Raw genomic sequence first — 18,560 nt, 5'->3', positions numbered from 1 at the left:
ACAGTGTGAAATGCCGGTTCATGTTAGTGGAGGTGCAGGATGGACGATGTGGGTTACAAGTCACCTGGCTCTGCTTCCCAGGTGCTGTACATGGCTTCTCTGCTGTTGGATGGTAGTGTATCGTTTTTCTTTTATTTTTAGGGCTGCTCAGGTACCTCCATGGTAGAAATTTCATTCTAAGGTCCTTTCCAAGTTGCGTATCATTTGAAATGTTCCATTTGAGGAAAAGATTTTAAGTGCCCTATGCTCTAGTCACCAAAAAAAAAAAAAAAAAAAATGTCATGAGAAACCTAAATATTGAGGTATAAGCTTCAAAACCAAGCAAGGAATTGGGCCATGGACTATATGGCGATAGCTAGGCCACAGTTACCGTTTTTCCCACCATCAAGGAAAGGTTAAATAGTTTCCATCACACGGAATGTGTACAAAGCTCCCACCCTTAATGCAGACTTAGATATGCACTTGTTTGTCTCAGGCTATTTGTGGTGAGTAAGAGTATTTTTAAATGCTCTGTCAGCCTTGGAAAAATTGCAGGGCTTTAAAGTTGTTGACAAAATATTTCTTAAATAAATAAATCTGACTTAGAAGTATCTAAACATGAATAAAGTACTTTTAAGTCTGACATGTCACTGCAAGTGGCTTTTTAAAGTAGTTGCTTAAAAACAGTAACGGGACTAAGGATTTGTAGCTCCAATCATAACTTGGGAAGGGTGGCTTGAAGGGCTTGCTTTCTTATTTTAGGTCTCAGCAGAACTATGCTTATGGGAGGAGAAAATCTAAGGTTGAAACACCATAGAGATGAATGTAGGGGGCAAGTCCTCTTAAAAGGGAACCCAGCAGGGCTGGGGTCTGCTGTACCCGCACCTAGCTGCTGGGTGTGCCAGGGGCCCTGTCAACCCTGTACATGCCCCAAGATTGAAAGTTCAGTCTAGCACCCAATAAAGGGTGTCTGGTGCTTTTCAAATACCCAGGGAAGAGATTTTGAAGAGTTGGGAGAACTGTGTTCTCACCGTGTAACACGCCTCAGGTTTAAAAAACAACAAAAACATTAAGTTCAGCCTCCTTAACTATTGGCAACAGCGAAACTCACATTCATGTTTTAGCAAGCTCAATTCTATCTACTCTGAGTGTCTGCCCATGGACCACCTAAACACTCTGTTCTGCATCTTCTATGCTTATGGAATCCTGGCTCTTCAAGATAGGTTTTGCTGGTCCTTGAAGAAAGCTCTGATCAGCAGTGGAATTCTTCTTCCAATTGTGTTTCTTCCTTTTTGATCTTTGGACCCACTGTCAGATATCTGACTTTTAGAAACTCTTACACAGGTAAGATCTTATGTGAATAACACAATACCAAAAGTGTGGTAAATTAAAGCAAAGTGATCATAATGGTCCTTGCTTTAAAAGGGAAAATATGTAAATGTACCATTATAAGTTAGCTCTGCAGCTGTAGCCACTTAAATATTATTTGGCTTTGAGCAAATATAAGACTGTGCCAAACTGGGCACTAGCTCCACTTGAATGAGAGTAACTAATAGCTGGGGTGACCACAAACACACTCTCTAAAATTTTAAATGGGGACAGCATTTAACTGCTATTTGCAACAGCATTTGTAACCCAATCACTGTTAAAGTAGCGTATATTCCTAGTAGATACCAGTTAGAAAGTTTCTTGGCATGACTTCATATATAGACCATGTATCCTGAAAGTGGTGATATAACATGGTCTTGGCTATGTTATTACTGAACTGTGTTCCCTGCCTCTCAAATAATTTTTAGCCTCACCTCATAGTCCTGTACTAAAAAACTTGACATGAAAAAGTTTTGAGGACTATTTAAGTGCTATAAATTTAGCCATCAATCATGCTATACTATACCTTCCTGTAGAAGAATGTCAAATTGATGGCACTAGCCAAACCTACACCCACCTAAAGACCAACGGTTATTAAAGTTGTGCTACAGGAAGGGGTCAAAGTCAGTATTAGAAATATACTTTATTGAATTCTAGAGCAACTAATCTACCTTCTGTGTTCACCAGGAAGAATGGAAGGAATATATAAAGGTTAAAGGGAAAGTCTGCACTATTCAAACTGCTATAGCCACTCTGCCGACGGCGAGGCAGCCTGGTACCCTCTAGGACACAGTAACAATCCCTTCTTGTTCAAAATAACAAGTGATTTCTCTTGGGATTCTGAAGTGCATTTATTCACATGATTGTGCCCTCTGCTTTAGTAAGGTTCTGACTGATAGAACCCTCTTCCCATCCTCTCATGCTTGACTGTGGAATACAGTCCACTCTAGAGGACAGGGAAGGCCGGAAGTCTGGGCGGCACGAGCCACACTGGCCCACGCTAATGACTTTACTCAGTTATGCTCTTTCACGGGGCTTGCTCCTTTGTCCTCTTTCAGCTGAATTCTTTCTCTAGATTCACTCCAGATGAGAAAAAGACCGCTTTTGGATAACAAGCATTTTCTACTATCAAAAAAATGTAAGATTAGATGAAGACTTTTACCTCAAGACAGAATCACTGCAGTGCATTCCAGGCAAGCCCTATAGCAAACCAAACACTTGTGCAAGACCACTGAAGCCTGCAGTCTGCCCCCAGGCACTGAGGACACTTCAAAGCTTGTAAACGGAACCTTGACCTTAACAGAAGACCGCATTTGGTAATGGAAACAATATATTTCTCCACTGACATACAATACTGTGTAATGCACTGAAAATTTCAGGATGGACTTTGGAGTAAGAGCACAATTTGTAACATATCATTTTCAGATCACCTCTTCGTTCCACTCGGATACTCTTCACTAGCCCTGGTATATCCAATATATACTGAGGATGAAACCAGACAAGGAAATGGTGTCACAAGCCACAATGGAGCCTTCTGCATGCAGTTCAGCCCGGCTTTACCCTTGCTTTCTTCCAATACAGACTCCATTACAATTGTGAACCATCTGCAGAGTGCAGACAAACAAAACTACTAAAAAGTATCTCTCTATGATTAGAATATTTTAAGGTCTTCAGAAACTTCGCACATGTACCTTTGATGGAGCTCCCCCACCCACCACTAGAACGCAAACAGGGATATCCTTTGCTCCTGGAAGTCCTGCCAAAACGTGTTTAATGGATGCTCAGTTTTGGTTTTCCTCCTTATTCTTCCTCTTCTTCCTCCTCTTCATCATCATCTTCATCATGGCAGTGTGTAATTTCCTGGGGGGCCAGTGGGAAGAGGTTGGGGGGTTTAATTTCACTAATCGACCGGGTCAACTGGTGCCGCTTGTAATCAGTATCTTTGAAATCAACTGATGTGCGGTTCCGGGTAGCAAGAGGGGACTCCATCTCATTAATATCTACATGTGTATGTTCCACCGTTGATTCATGAGGCATCTAGAACAAAGTCAGAAGGTCAGAAAGCAGGTGGAGTGAAACAGTTTCTCAAATCCTAACCCCAGCTCCCTCGGTTAGGTGGTTGTGCAGAGACAGGTCTATAATGGATCAAAGGCCAAGCCAAATTAGATACTTCAGCATCTTCCGGGAACTACCTTCCTCTCATCCTCAACTCTTAAAACAGCCCAGATCTCAATTATTAGAGCCCGAAACTGGAAAAGATGGGGGGAGAAAGATTCCTATTTCACAGCAAAAAAACAGTCCTGCTATATAGATCAGTATCTAAACACAGCACCATAAAAACTGCAGTGCTCACAAAAGAGGAAAGTCTTCACTACTCAACTTTTAATACGACAAATTTCAGAGTACACTTATACCCTATGCCATTACCTATACCTTCTCAAAGATCCTTTTTGGTGCAAGCATGGAACTTGGTTATGGGCTTTTGCACATTAGGAGAAAAAATGCCTGGGTGGCCCAGATGGTTAAATGGCTAACTCTTGATTTTGGCTCAGGACATGATCTCACCATCCAAAGGATCGAGCCCCGTGTTGTGCTCTGTGCTGACAGCATGGACAGTGCTTGGGATTCTGTCTCTCCCTCTCTCTCTGCCCCTCCCCAGCTCTCAAACATTTAAAAAAAAAAAAAGACCCAAACTCTCCTGTGCCATCCCACAAAGCTGGCTGCAGCTCTCAGCCGTAAGTGTCTATCTTTATTGTAAAGAGCAGCCTAAGACTGTGTCAACTCACCAAGACGTGGGCAGCTCTGAAGAGGTAGCTGAAGGGGTAATAGAGCAGATTGATGAAGGAGGCTGCATAGAGGTCAGCGTACCGCATCACCTGGCTGGCGAAGAGGGTCTGTCGGGAGCCGCTGCGGAACAGGCTCCCCATCATCCCATAGCACATGTCCATGTCATGTGTTACTTTCTGCAACAGACAAGAGACTGAATTCTAGTAGTTGTTGGGTGCTGGCTATGTGCCTATCCTTGTATCACAGGATAAAGACAAAAATCACAACTTTATTTTCCAAGATCTCTCCCAAATCCCATTTGGATACCTTAATACGTCTCTGGATGGAACTAATGTCAGGGCGCTCATTGCTGCTGCTATCAAGGTGCCTGGAGGCGAAAAAAGAAAACTCCACTGAAAATCTCTGGGAAAGAGGTCTCTTAGACCTAGCTGATTCTCAAAGAGGTAGATGGTTTTAGGGAAGAAATGTTTATCTTTAGAATCTGGAAACTTACTTGTAGAGTTCAGCCAAGAAAATATCCAAGCTCTGAAGCTCTTCGAAAAGTGCTAAAGTTTGGAAGGAAAAGAAAAATGTTTTCAACAAAAAGCATTCAGGTTTTAACTCTTCCTGAAACTAATAGGCTGCAGCTATGACTGAAAGGTAAAGCTATGGTGAGTGTACAAAATGACTTTATTCTCCTGCTTGGGATCTGGCAGCAAGTGAAAGCCACCATTCCTTCTTCTACTTCAACACAGCTAGCTACAACTCTTCTTTCCCAATGGATGCTAAGTGCTAATTTGTATCCCATCGGAGGTGTGTTGCAGCAAAACAAGTGTTAACAGTTCCATTTTCAGATCAAAGAATGAGGATTAGGGGACGTGTCCAGAGTCACAAATCCAGGAAACAGAGCCAAATCAACTAGACTAACAGAATTTCAGAGGTAGAAAGTTGAAAACGGGCATGAAGGACCAGCCACAAAATCCCACCAAGGACAAGCAACAGCCAGCAGCTGTTGCCTGTTTTGTTGGGGTTCTGGCCTTTCTCAACCTGGGTTCCCCAGAGAGAAGCCCTAATGTACATACTGTTTTAACAAATTTTCTTTATCTACCGAGAGTCACCTAATCAATTTCTCTGTTCTGTGGATCAGATGAGGAGCCTAGGTTGAGAAAGGTTGTTACTTGTATCTTTATATACACATTATTCCAGTTAAGTCTCAACTTTATAAAGTAGGTATTATCCTCATTTTCATATTTGAGGAAACTAACCCACAGTAACTTGACTAAGGGCATGAAGGTATTAGGTAGTAGAGCTGGGGTAACTACCTGACACAGTACCTCTCCCCACACTGTGGGTGATGCTAGCTAGGACTGGCTGGAGAATTTACGGGTCAAACAGGTTTACATAACTAGACCTACAGCTCAATTCCATGTACAGTTCAGAGGATACAATTTGGCCTCATTCTCTACTTCTCAGAAGAGCAGGAAAAAAAAAAAGGGATGTAATTACCACTCAAAGTCATCAATGCCCCCAACATCACAGAGGCTGGTGGCAGAGAGACAGGGAACTAGTATGTGTGGTTGGAAAATATGGGACTACAAAAGGAAGTGGAATTCACAGTTTAGTTGCTATAGTAATAGAATTCAGGATAGCAATATTCTGTCCTTAACCCTGAAAGAATGCAAGAGAAAGGCTGAACACCCGAACCTCTCCTATTTCCTCAAATTCTGGAGTTCTGTAAAATATCTGGCTGGAGGGAAGTATCTTTGACTACCTCTGCCTCCCCTCCCTTTCTCCCCACATATGAAGTAATGAGTTCATCCAAGAGGACTGATTCATACAGCTGGATATAAAATAGGAGTAATGGCTCCTTACAGCTCTTATCAGTCCAGACGTGCAGCTCCTGTGCAAGTTCAGGAATCACCAAGAAAGTTCGCCACCCTTGTCGTTTCTTTGATTTTAAAATGTCCCCAAAAATGTGATCTCCGATATACAAAATGTCCTTGCCCTTAGCTCCCAAGAGATCACAGACTGTATCAGATGAACCTGAAACAAGGGAATGAACAATGGGAAAACAAAAATGTCTCCATATTAAAAACGAGAATCCTAAGTACCATAACCATTAGATACTGTACTGATTAATTTTATTCTTATGCAAGGAACAGACTAGAAAAAGGGCTCACCTTAAAGACCCACCATTGTTTTTCTTTCATCATTCCTTTTATTGCCTCTAATGCAAGGCCTTCAGCTCCACTGTGCTAACCAGAGCTCTTGATAACCAAATCCAAGAGCAACAAAACTACATGTCTCAGCTTTAGTAAATATAATTCTCCCAAAGCACAGCCATTTCTCATCGCAGAAGATCTGACATTAATTTTGTTTTGTTCAACAATTTCTCACTGCAATGAAATATGCATCAGTGTCCACAGGGGCTCCTAGAGGACCCCTTTGAGAACCACCTCAAATCATTCCAGGACACTGAGAAAAAGTCTCAAATACGTAAAAGGATGAGGAAACACTGATCCTTTTAGTGAAAATCAAAGATTCGTTAGGACATACTAACAACTTCTCAAACCTGTTCTCCCTGACTCCTACTGCATTAGCAGGTGACTAAAGCAGTTACCTTCAGAAGACAGTATCTTCAGAATACTAAAGTATAACTGGCACTCTGCCAGGAGGACACCAAAGCTTTCACGATGAAATCTGAACAAAGACTTAAACTAAATAAAGGGAAATCTGTGACTCACCTCCTGAGTAGACGATGCCATGTTGTAAGGGGCCTGTGTAGGTACCAATTTTCAGCTTGCCAGTTTTCTGTGAGAAGAGAAGACTTTCTAATAATTTACTGTTCTATCACAATCTCCACCCAAAATGCAATCTGGATAGGCATCTAAATGATTGGCACTTTTGAATTATAGTCTTTTGAAATTATTGGGCTATCTCAATTAAGATTAAAACTCTGAAATTCAAAAGAAAGATATGGATAATAAATTAAAAATACCTGTTTCCTTAGGAAGAATAAGAGTGGGAAAAGGAGAAATACGAAGGACAATGTGCCAGCAGACAGATCATCCTCTTGACTTACTGTGTCCACCTGACGCAGTACTGTGCCTTCTCCAAAAAAGAGTGGCTTCCGTGCATCCACCAAGATCAGGTCAAAGTAGGACTGCCATGGTCGATGGGAGCTCCCAGGCTGATGAGGTTGAGAAACAGCAAAAGCCAAAACATCACTCCTAACCCTTGAGGCACTAATATTTAATCTCACTCAAATGTAAGGAATGTAGACATATTAAGTATACACAGAAGATCCCACTATTGTATTAAAAACACAGTGTGTTAGCGGCCATATTCTTTTGGAAGCAGGCAAGGTGAAAATATAAATTAACACATTTTAAATCATTTCCTCTACTAACATTTCACAGCAATTTAACATATGAAGGAAAGTGTCCTCACACTCTGAAATAGGCAAAAAAGGCTCAAAGGGTTGTGAAGGAAAGATGCAAACTGATATTCAAGAAGACAGTTTAAGAAAGAGGCAGATCAGCATCAGAACTTAAGTATACAAACTAAGATGGAACTGTTACTAGCAAATTTTATTGGTTATGTTCTCAGAATAATGGCTCTAGGTACACATTAGCCTTTGGCTCATACTGGAGGCTCGTCATGGCGCTAATAGAGAAGTTATGCCCATTAACATGCTTTCTATCCTGAAGTGGGACCAGGGTATTAAACTTGTAAGGTCAAGCTGTGCTTTTGGGTGACCTTTTCAAAACAGAGATTTACTGATACTTAACCAAAGAAGGACTAAGTCCCACAAGGATGTGACTAGGCTGCAATGAGTATTCCTTAAATTTAAGTGTAGCCACACTGTGGGAATGAAGACTTCTCTGCTAAATATCAAGGTTAACTGTTCTTGAACAAAACTCAGCAATAACTAAGAGTAGTAACTAGAAGTTGCCAAGAATATACATATCTTCTGTTTCTTTTAATCATCTATCTTCCTCAATGTGAAAATTCCTTACTTTGCCATACAAACTTAGTAACTCCACACAGAACTTCTTGGCCGTAATTATTCTGATCCCATCCTACTAAATAACACAAATATCTCCCCTTTATTTCTATCTACTATGTTTTCAAATCTCTAGCAATGTTAAACTACACTAGCTCCTGCATTGCTTCTAAGGTTAATGAAGATTTCTAGAGGAGTTCTGACAATTCCTGACTCTCAATATTCCAGGATCACTAAATGCATTCATTATTACTAAAAGCAATGGTCTGTTAAGTTACATATAGTACCTTGGGGCCATGTGGGAAATCGAACAGGTAAGTCATAATTTTCTGGAAAAAAAAAAATCCAACATCAGGTCCATATACTACTTTTGCAAACAATATGCAGCACCTAAAAAAAACTTCAAACCCAACCTTTTCATATGACGTGCCTTTTTCAATACAGGATTTATCACATTCTTTTTTCCCCTAAGTTTATGAAATCATGGCAGCTGAAGCCAGAAATTAATGCTTCAACATAACAACTACAGCTGACATTCTCAGTAGGACATAGGCTTCTAGGATGTAATTTTGTACACTTCATCCATATATCCCTACCAAATCCTCTTAACGGACTGGAATACATATTTGGAATTGGTATCTGAGGTCAGGGCATCGACAAAACTAATGACTCACGTGGAAATAATATACGTTGGCCTCCTTACTATTTATTGTTTCTAGACTAACCAAGCCAATGAACCATTAGATTTGTTGGCTTTGTAAGACTGCTTACTCCAACAAATCACCAGATTTCTAAATCAAGATTTTGCATGAAGAGAATTGCAGAGCATTGGGCTTCTTGCTAGTACTATAAGCCTGTAACTGTCTTAGCAAAAATAAGATGAGGCTAAGGAGTTAAGCTCGCTTTTCAACATGCTTTAGTCCTGGCAAAGAAATGTCTAAGTTAAAAGGTAGTAAATTTTGATGGCGAAGAGTCCAAACATCTTTGCACCATCTTCTGCTATCTGGCTCCCAGCAGCAGGGAGGGCATTTACACATATGCAGTAAATAAATGTGTGACTTCTCAAGTTGATATAAATGATGCACCAAAGAGACACAGAAGCCTTTTTAAAATCAGCACAAAGGTTTTAAACAACCTCCAAATTAAAACCTTCAAGTAACCAACTGTAGTCAGGGAAAAGTCAAAAGAAATATTTAGAAAAATTTGAGAACCACTCCAATGTGGCCCTTAAGCTATATATTCTTTTTCCACTCTGCTCTCAAAATGATATGGCAAAAAAATACCCTCACTTAACGAGTGTCCTCATGATCTTCATTCCCAGTTCCTTAGGCCAAAGTAACTCCTCTGTGTAAATAAACAAGTATGAACATTAGGCACTTACATCTGTGTATTTATAGTCACTGTTGGTGGCAAGAAACACTTTCCCTACTTCCTTCATTCGACTCAGAAGCAAAGGCAGTTTTCCCTGAAATGTAATATGATGAGTGAAACACTAAACCACAAATACACAGTCACTTCAACTTTTGTCTACCTGAGTAAGCATAGGGGATGAGCTTTGAGGGTTGGTTGATTTCAGAGTTTTACATTTAAAAGACCATATTATCATTATGCGTGAAGTATTAAGCTAGCAGTATACATGGTGTATATAACATATAGGTGTATATATAAAATGACACATACAGATGATATGCTTATTAGATATATTATTAAATATGCTTATTAAAAACACCTTGGGGCACCTGGCTGGCTCAGTCGGAAGAGCATGCAACTCTTGATCTCAGGGTTGTGAGTTTGAGCCCCACACTGGGTGTAGAGATTACAAAAAATAATAATAAAATTAAATTAAATTAAATTGAAAAATAAAACCATCTCTACCTTCCTCATGTTTGCCTCAGGAAGGAGTTTAAATTACCTTGTAATCTCTTAAAGTATATGAATGAGGTATATTAAAGGTGAGGAGAAGCTGATTTTAAACATCACCAGCAAAATACAAGGAGAGCATAAGATATGGCTTCCCTGTGTAGGCTTTTTCTCTTGTATACCTTGTAGAATGAAATGCCATGTGCAGGATGGAACCTAGAAATGCTCAGACCCATCTGCAGACACATGAGGAAATTCTAACTCCTGATGAGACTGGAAAGAAAAGCAGCTTTTCCTTCTCTCACACTAAATAGGTTCCTTCACTCAAATTCTCCTGGACCTCTTGTGAACCCCTCAGTGTTCTCTCTTGAAAGAAGAGTGGAATTAGGAGTGGAGGGGAAAAAGGAAGCATAAAGACTGAAAACACTAAGAAATCTGTATCAAAGTACTTTGAAAAAAATACTGCATTCCACTACTCACACTCTGTGAGAAAAGGAAGTATCTCATCTCGGAGCTGTGTTTCCTTCTTACATTAAAGTAATTCCAAATTTTTGCACCACTGGTTGGAATGCAAATTGGTACAGTCACTCTGGGAAACAGCACAAAGGTCTCTCAAAAAGTTAAAAATAGAACTACTCTATGATCCAGCAATTGCACTACTATCCAAGGGATACAAAAATGCTAATTCAAAGGGGCACATGCACCCCAATGTTCATAGCAGCACTATCGACAATAGCCAAATTATGGAAAAGGCCCAAATGTCCACTGATGAATGGATAAAGAAAATGTGATTGATTTGTGTGTACATACGTGTACACACACACACACACACACACACACAAAATGGAGTATTACTTGGCAATCAAAAAGAATGAAATCTTGCCAAATATTTGCAATAACATGGATGGAACTAGAGTGTATCATGCTAAGCAAAGTAAATCAGAGAAAGACAAATATCATATGATTTCACTCATGTGGAATTTAAGAAACAAAACAGATAGACATGGGGAAAGGAAGGAAAAATAGGATAAAAACAGAGAGGGAGGCAAACCATAAGAGACTCTTAAATATAGAAAACTGAGGGTTACTGGGGGTGGAGGGAAGGGGCATTAAGGAGGGCAGTTGTTGCGATGAGCACTGGATGTTGTATGTTAAGTGATGAATCACTAAATTCTACTCCTGAAACCAATACGACACTATATGTTAATTAAACTAGCCTGATTTTTTCCCCATATTCTTCATCTAGCTTCCCTTAATATTAAAGATCTTACTTACACATAGTACAATGATCAAAACTAAGAAATTAACATTGGCACAATTCCATAAACTACAGATTTAAAAAATTTACTGTATAAACTTGGACAAATTATATATAACCTGTGTTCCTCAGGTTTTTAAAAATTATTTTTTTTTGTTTTTGAGAGAGTGCAAGTGGGGGAGGGGCAGAGAGAGAGAGAGAATCTTTTTTTTTTTTTTTTTAATGCATTTTTGTCTTTTAGAGAGAGAGAAAGAGTGCAAGTGTAAGCAGGGGAGAGGCAGAGAGAGGGGGAGAGAGAATCCCAAGCAGGCTCCATGCTATCAGCACAGAGCCCAATGTGGAGCTCAATCTCATTAACCGCAAGATCATGACCTGAGCCAAAATCAGGAGTCAGATGCTTAACCAACTGAGTCAACGAGGCACCCCAGAGGGAGAGAATTCTTAAGCAGGATCCACACTCAGCACAAAGCCCAACGCGGGGCTTGATCTCACGACCATGAGATAATGACCTGAACTGAAATCAAGAATTAGACGCTTAACCAACTAAGCCACCCAGGAGCCCCCTTCAGCTTATCTACAAAGCAGAGGTAACAATACCTCACTCAGGGTTATATGGAAGATTAAAGGGCAAGTAATCACTTAGTACAGTGATGTACACACAGTAACTACTCTAGCTGCTATTATCATTAGAGCTAAAAAGACAAATGATATACCGGATCTTCTTGCCAAGGAACAAACAGGGAAAACTATACTAAGACCTATGTTCTGGCTGAAAATTCCTGGTGATTGTACTTGACATATATTATATCAAGACAAATTAGTATCTTCCTTTATCCATTTCATTATAAATAGGTTTGTTATTGATTTCCCTGATTTGCAGATCTATTTTCCCCTTTATTACTTACATCTTTGACTACATACTTCTCAAGATTTTCAACTGTCTTTTCCTTAAGGGAGCCCTACAGGAAGAAAAAAAGGAAAATAAGAACAAAATCAGTTTTTAACAGTTTATACTACTATCAACCCAAATGCATTTTTTAAGTATTTACCAAAATGGAAAAGTACATAAACTAGAAATGGCCATGATAAAGCAGATGTGATTTGCTGCAACTCTGCCTCCAAAAGGTATTTAAAATATAAAACTATGTTTATTTTAAACAAGAAATCAAAAGGTATTTCATATTTTATTCAGTATAATTTATAGTAAGTATAATTTTAATTAGTTAATGTATTAGTCAAACAGGAGGTATTTGGAAAAAAACAAACAATAATCATCCTCAAAGGTAGGGGGAAGTATAATCTTAATACTAAAATCTCTTCTAAGTTTGAGAAATGAAAACTGAAGTAAGAGCTGGAAGCCAAGCAGTATCACGGGAGGAAAGATCAGCATAACTTCCGAAAGTAGGACAAAGACAAGAAGAAAAGTATTCTAGAGAGCTGTCACTAGGGGGCAAATCCTTTTTTTTTTTCTTTTTTTTTTTTTTTTAATGGAAGAAAAATTCTGCTCTATTTGCACTTGGAAAGTTAATGTCAGACCACAAGACACAAGCCACAGAGTGAACAGGTGACGCAGCAGCTCCCAGGTACCTTGTAATGAACCCAGTCAACAGCATCTCTTACATCCTGGAACATACTCCGGTAAGACATGAAGAGGTCCCCATCTTTAAATCCTGTTTCACAGCTATACAAAGACGAAAAAAACATGACAGGGAATCCAAAAGAGGGTAAGTAAAATGAATATCAAACATTGCCCAGGGGACCCAAGGATTCCATGATCACAAGGAAAGACTAGGCTAATTAGGAAAATAATTACTCCCTAACGAAAATCCATTTTGACAACCAGAAAGGACTACAGTGTTCAATGGAATACAATAATTGTGAACAAATACAAAGTGATAGAACAATATATTGAATGAAACCTAAAAGGTCAGTTCCAAAAATATCATGTTCTTTTACTCATCACTTTTAAGAAACAGGTTCCCATCAAAGAAAGATTTAAAACTTAAAATTGGTCATTTAGGTGCTCTTCATCCTGACTCTTCTGATGTTTTCTCTAGGTACAAAGGTATTGCCTTTTTTCTATTTAGCTTAGTGACTTGGTGCCCCACCAGATTTAGTGCCTTGAAGCGGATAAGGCCTAGACAGGATAAGTTAGCCAACTCTGACACATACGGCTGAGCTTTCAGCAGTGGTTATACAATTTGCCCTAAAAAGGATAGGATACCTTGTTCAAGACTTAAACAAAATTTTACTTTGAGGAGGATAAACCATATTTACTCCTCAATCAAATCTTGCTGGGCCTGGGAATGAAACTAAACTGTCATCGCTGAATGGCTCCCGGGTAGCTGCTGTGAAATGAGTTGGGGGGTTTTAGTGTAATTCTGCTTGGACAGATAATCATCACACAAACCTCCCACTCAGTTGTCACAATTAGCACCTCTGCTGGCCGTCTTCATTCCCAGGAGAAGCCAATCAGAAGTGGTCCCTTCCAAACATGGCTGCAGCACACTGGCAAGGAGAGGGGGCCGTGTGGGAGGTGAGAGCCTGCATGGAGCTGCTGGTGCTGTCCCATCTCTCAGGCTGGCAATGTGGCATCTCTCACTAGCACTAAATTCACTTCAGAAAAGCAGAAAAGACCTACAATGGCCAGTTCTCTAAAACCCTGTACATTAATTTAAAAAAATCAATTGGAAAAAGAAAATTACACTATATACATACCTGGTATATCTAGGACAATTAGTAAAAAAATCTACTAGGCAAGCCAACAGGTAGGTCTCTGAAAAATGAAGAACAGATATTCATAAACATAAATGAAATAATTCAAACTTATTTCATTATCTCCCTTGAGCAAAGACAAATGATCATGAAAAGAAGGGAAAGCATCCGTAAATATAAGCACAGAATGAGTCTACCTGGTAGGTTGAACAGTGTGTTCAGAATGTAAAATCTTTCAGTGTCATCCCGCTGGATAAATTTATTTGGATACTGCTCTCTAGTTTCTGGTCTGAAAGAAAAAAATTTAAATTAACTGACATTCAAAAAATGAACATTACAACCATGAGAAATATTCATCATTCAAAAATTCATTCAAATATTTTGGTGGCTACATGCAAGGCAGGGTCTAAATATTACATGTGAGTAGCTATGAAGATAAACAAGCTCGGGTTCCAGCCCTTAAACAGCCCTCGGTCGGCTAAGGGAGGCGAGTCACATACACAAACAGTTATCACAAAGTAAAAAATCACAACTGCCACAAGAAAGGTGCAGAGAGCTATGAGAAAACTGAGGAAGAGGAGACCATTTCAACTTAAGGGGCAGAAAAAAGTGAATGTAGGTGTGAGAAGAGGGAAATCTAGGAGGGATTCATGAAAAAGGTGGCACAGAAGCTGGTCCTTAAAGGCTCAGAAGATCCAATTCAAAAACTAGTCCAAACTGGGTAGAGACAGGGGAGCAGAGGAAAATAAAGCTAGAAGGATGAATTGAGGCAGATCATGCTGCTATCTTTCACTCAGAGGCACTCAGAGTGCCATCGACAGGTTTTTGGTGCCACTGACAGTCTTTACACAAAAGGATAAAACCATCAGAGCTAAACTGTAATAATACTCCATTAGTAACAGTTTTAGGATAAAAAGGAGAAAGAAATGTGATATGTGGCACAAATGGCTACAAATTCTTTCCATGCCTTTGTAATGTGTGACTTTGCAGTTACTCCAGCTAAGAGGCTCACTCTCCCTCTCCACCCTCAAATAAACGTTTGAACAGCAACAACTAGGGATCCAGGCAGAAACTCTGAAAACACCTGCATATTGGGGCGTGCTTACTCTTGCTGCATTTGGACCTCAGACTGCTGTGTGAGTGAGAGAGATAACCTGCTGGAGCATAAAGGCTACATACAGAAATGAGGAACGCCCACCACAGGCTGCCAACTGCCAGACATGTGAGTCAGGCCATTCCAGATCAGCTGAGCAACCCCAGAATTGCCCAGCTGACTCTCAGAATTTTAAGCTAAATAAAACAGTCGTTGTTTGAAGCCAACAGGCTTTCAAGTACTTCATTACGCAGAAAAACTAACTGACACAAAAGACTGGGAAATCAGTTAAGTGGTTATTGCAGTAGCCTAGATGAGAGCAGGAAGGGTCTCTCCTAGAGTGATGGGACAGGAAATTAAAGGGAAGCATTAATCATGAGAGACTACCAAGGTAAAATGAATTAAGACCAGGGGACTGATTGGCTGTGGCAGATGAAGACATGAGAATCAAAGATGATGCTCACATAAGGATGTCTCTGAGAGGGTAGGGTGGTGGTACCATTTACAGAAATATGAAAACTGAATAACAAGTAGGTGTAAGAGGAGTTTTATTTTGGAAAGTAAACAGATTTTTATAGGTGATTAATTAGAAACAAGGTCAAAAACTTAAAACAGAGATTCAGACTTAAGAGAGAACTGGGATCATCTACACATAGGTAAAAGGTGAAGCCACGAAGACTGTTATAGTGGATAAGGTCACTTACGGTGCAGAGGAAAAACAGAAGACTGAAATAGACCCAAGGGGAACATTTAGGGTTAAAAGGAAAAAAGCCAGCAAAACAGACAGAAGTTGTTAGAGATGCCCAAGAACCTTGGAGAGTGAAATGAAACACTCCAAGAAGTTGAAGGGGACAGCATTAATTAAAAAAAAAAATGTAGAGAGAAACCAAAAGGGAGAAAAACTAAAACATAAAAATGCACAATCCTCAGGGAACCTAGCTGGCTCAGATCATAGAGCATGCAACTCTAGATCTTGGGGTTGTCAGTTCGTGCCCCATGATGGGTGTAGAGATTGCTTAAAAATAAAATATTTATTTAAAAACTGCACAGTTCTCACAATGAATATATAAAGATAACTAACCTAAATAAAGGACATCAAATTTAAAGTTTGTACTCAGTTTGTAACCTGGTAAATTCCTGCTTGGGTCTGTTAACTACCAATGGCATAAATTCTAGTTAGGAAAAGAAAATCACATTAGCTCCCTGTCTTAGTCACCCTTCTGAAATAAGAGTGCCCAGTAAGGAATAACTTTGTAGAATATCTCATTTTCTAGCCTTCTAAGATTTTCTGTATTAAAAATTAAGGTGGAAGGGAATAGTAATGATATGCTTTCCTCAGTCGGGTTTAGTAAGATGCCACTGTCTCCTTAGATATACTTTCCTATTCTCTCCATCATTAAAAAGTAATTCCTTTACATAAGGATAGTTAACAGTTATTTATTAGGCAATAAGAACCCAAATGACTTATAAATAGAGTTAGCAATTACATTCTGTTTAAGTTAAGTGTTGGGCGCCTGGTTGGCTCAGTCAGTTAAGCATCTGACTTCAGCTTAGGTCATGATCTCATGGTTTTTGAGTTCAAACCCCACTCTGAGTGAGCATGAACCCTGCATTGGGTGAGCACGAGCCCCACTTCAGGTAAAACATTAGCCCTGCTTTGAGTGAGCCCCACTTATTTATCTCTCTCTCTCTCTCTCCCTCCCTCTCTTTCCCCCCGCTCTCTGCCCTTTGCTCACTTGTGCCCTCTTAATTGTCAAATCAAGCTAGCATATATTTAAAATAAATATTAACTGGGGGCAGATAATGTATCCCAGAAGAAGGAATGCTAGACTTGGGAGCTGGGAGGAAAACTGTTATGGACTACTGTACTGCTAACTTTCTGTGACTCGTAGAAATAAATATGTGATCTCAACATTATCCCATCCTAGAACTTTAAAGGCCTTTGCCCCTGTCCAAAAAAGAGGCCCCAACTCATTGGCAAGGTGTGTAAAGCAATGCCTGATGGAGCCCTAACCTCCCTGCCAGCCTCATCCACCAGTATGCTTCAATAGCTTGTTCTTTCCCTCTCTCTCCATCCTCAGCCTCTCCTTCTCCACAGGCTTTTCCTCTGGATTCTAAAGACTATAGAGTGTTAAGTGCTGTTTGAATGATTCTGCATTACTCATAAATGGCTTATTTTTGGGGCACCTGGGTGGCTCAGTTGGTTGGGCGTCCGACTTCAGCTCAGGTCATGATCTCACAGCTCGTGAGTTTGAGCCCTGCGTCAGGTTCTGTGCCAACAACTCAGAGCCTGGAACCTGCTTCAGATTCTGTGTCTCCCTCTCTCTCTGCCCCTCCCCTGCTCATGCTCTGTCTCTCTCTGTCTCAGAAATAAATAAAAACATCAAAAAAAAATTTTTTTTAATAAAAAAAATGAATGGCTTATTTTTGAAACACTACTAAAAATACTTCCAAAGGAGCCATTTGGAAACTTTATTAGTTTATTTGGGGAAAGAAAGAAGATCTGTGGATCCTGAGTCAGTAACACTAATTGCAGTACTCATTTATAGAACAACTTCCTTTCCTTTTCCTCTCTGACTACCCCTCTCCATAACACAAAAATCCCTTTTCAGACATTAAAAAATAGAACCTTGGTTCATCTTCATTGAGATTTTGAATTATGGTACAATATCCATTTATAAAATAGCTTAGGCTGCTAACACTATTTGCAATCACTTCACATTCTAAATCCTGCCTCCTGATATTCATGGATCTTGAACAAACCCCTCATGAGAGGAGCAGTGAAAGAGAGGGAGATATAATCACAGGCCTGCCCAGATGTGTCAAGGTGGGGTGTTTACTTCACACTGTTTGCACTATGTCTATGTGGAAACCTTTGAGCCTATGTAATTCCAGCTGAAAAATCTTATATCAGATGCTTCAATTCCAAACAGGGCATTGCTGTGATCTCAGATTTAAATGATATTCTGGTACAGTTTCAGTTAGCTTGTGCCTCTTATCACAAAAAGTAATTACCAAAAACACACTCTCTCTTTAAAAATTTCAATGCAGACTGTGTGGTTTTTACTATTTTGCCTTTGAAAATAATATATAGGAAAGTTATACAAGAGACTGACAGATAATCTATTTTGGTTTTAAGTGTTGCTCTGTGCCTAATGCAGTATCAGTAGTAAATTAAGTAGTATAATAGTGGAGAAAATATATAATTGCAAAGTTATGAGGACAAAAAAATGTCAAACTGTGGTATTGTGATTTGTAAAGAAAAAATTGGGATGTTTCACCAAAAAATAGTAGACCAAAACACTGTAGACAGTAAATTTTATCTACTATTTACTAAGGCAAAAAGTCCGAGTTAGGGAGAATGGAAATATTCTGATTATGAAAATAAAGCTTATTCTAGTTTTAAATATTACCCTATTTTCATTTTTAGCCTGTTTTTAAAAAATTTAACCACATGATCAAGTATCTGAAGCTATTCATTAGAATATAAAAAAATCATATATTAGCTGTTAAAA

General features: G+C 39.4%; 1 protein-coding gene across 2 annotated transcripts in view; it reads right to left on the bottom strand.

The window, feature by feature from the left end:
- Nucleotides 1–1,971: 1,971 nt before the first annotated feature.
- NT5C2 (5'-nucleotidase, cytosolic II) overlaps nucleotides 1,972–18,560 on the bottom strand; it is a 101,044-nt gene continuing 84,455 nt past the window's right edge. For both annotated transcript variants that reach the window (XM_030334033.2, XM_030334034.2), the window contains 13 exons: nucleotides 14,150–14,241; nucleotides 13,956–14,013; nucleotides 12,825–12,918; nucleotides 12,143–12,196; nucleotides 9,501–9,584; nucleotides 8,407–8,448; nucleotides 7,196–7,303; nucleotides 6,858–6,924; nucleotides 5,986–6,156; nucleotides 4,628–4,679; nucleotides 4,441–4,501; nucleotides 4,134–4,310; nucleotides 1,972–3,384 (listed from right to left, as the gene is read on the bottom strand). In XM_030334033.2, coding sequence (XP_030189893.1) covers nucleotides 3,148–3,384; nucleotides 4,134–4,310; nucleotides 4,441–4,501; nucleotides 4,628–4,679; nucleotides 5,986–6,156; nucleotides 6,858–6,924; nucleotides 7,196–7,303; nucleotides 8,407–8,448; nucleotides 9,501–9,584; nucleotides 12,143–12,196; nucleotides 12,825–12,918; nucleotides 13,956–14,013; nucleotides 14,150–14,241 — 1,297 coding nt within the window. In that variant the 3' untranslated portion in view covers nucleotides 1,972–3,147. The remainder of the gene's footprint in view (nucleotides 3,385–4,133; nucleotides 4,311–4,440; nucleotides 4,502–4,627; nucleotides 4,680–5,985; nucleotides 6,157–6,857; nucleotides 6,925–7,195; nucleotides 7,304–8,406; nucleotides 8,449–9,500; nucleotides 9,585–12,142; nucleotides 12,197–12,824; nucleotides 12,919–13,955; nucleotides 14,014–14,149; nucleotides 14,242–18,560) is intronic.

The sequence above is a fragment of the Lynx canadensis genome, chromosome D2, assembly GCF_007474595.2.
Source record: "Lynx canadensis isolate LIC74 chromosome D2, mLynCan4.pri.v2, whole genome shotgun sequence".
Lineage (NCBI taxonomy): Eukaryota > Metazoa > Chordata > Mammalia > Carnivora > Felidae > Lynx > Lynx canadensis.
The sequence above is the reverse complement of the archived record's forward strand: the minus strand, read 5'-3'. Positions and strand labels throughout refer to the sequence as shown.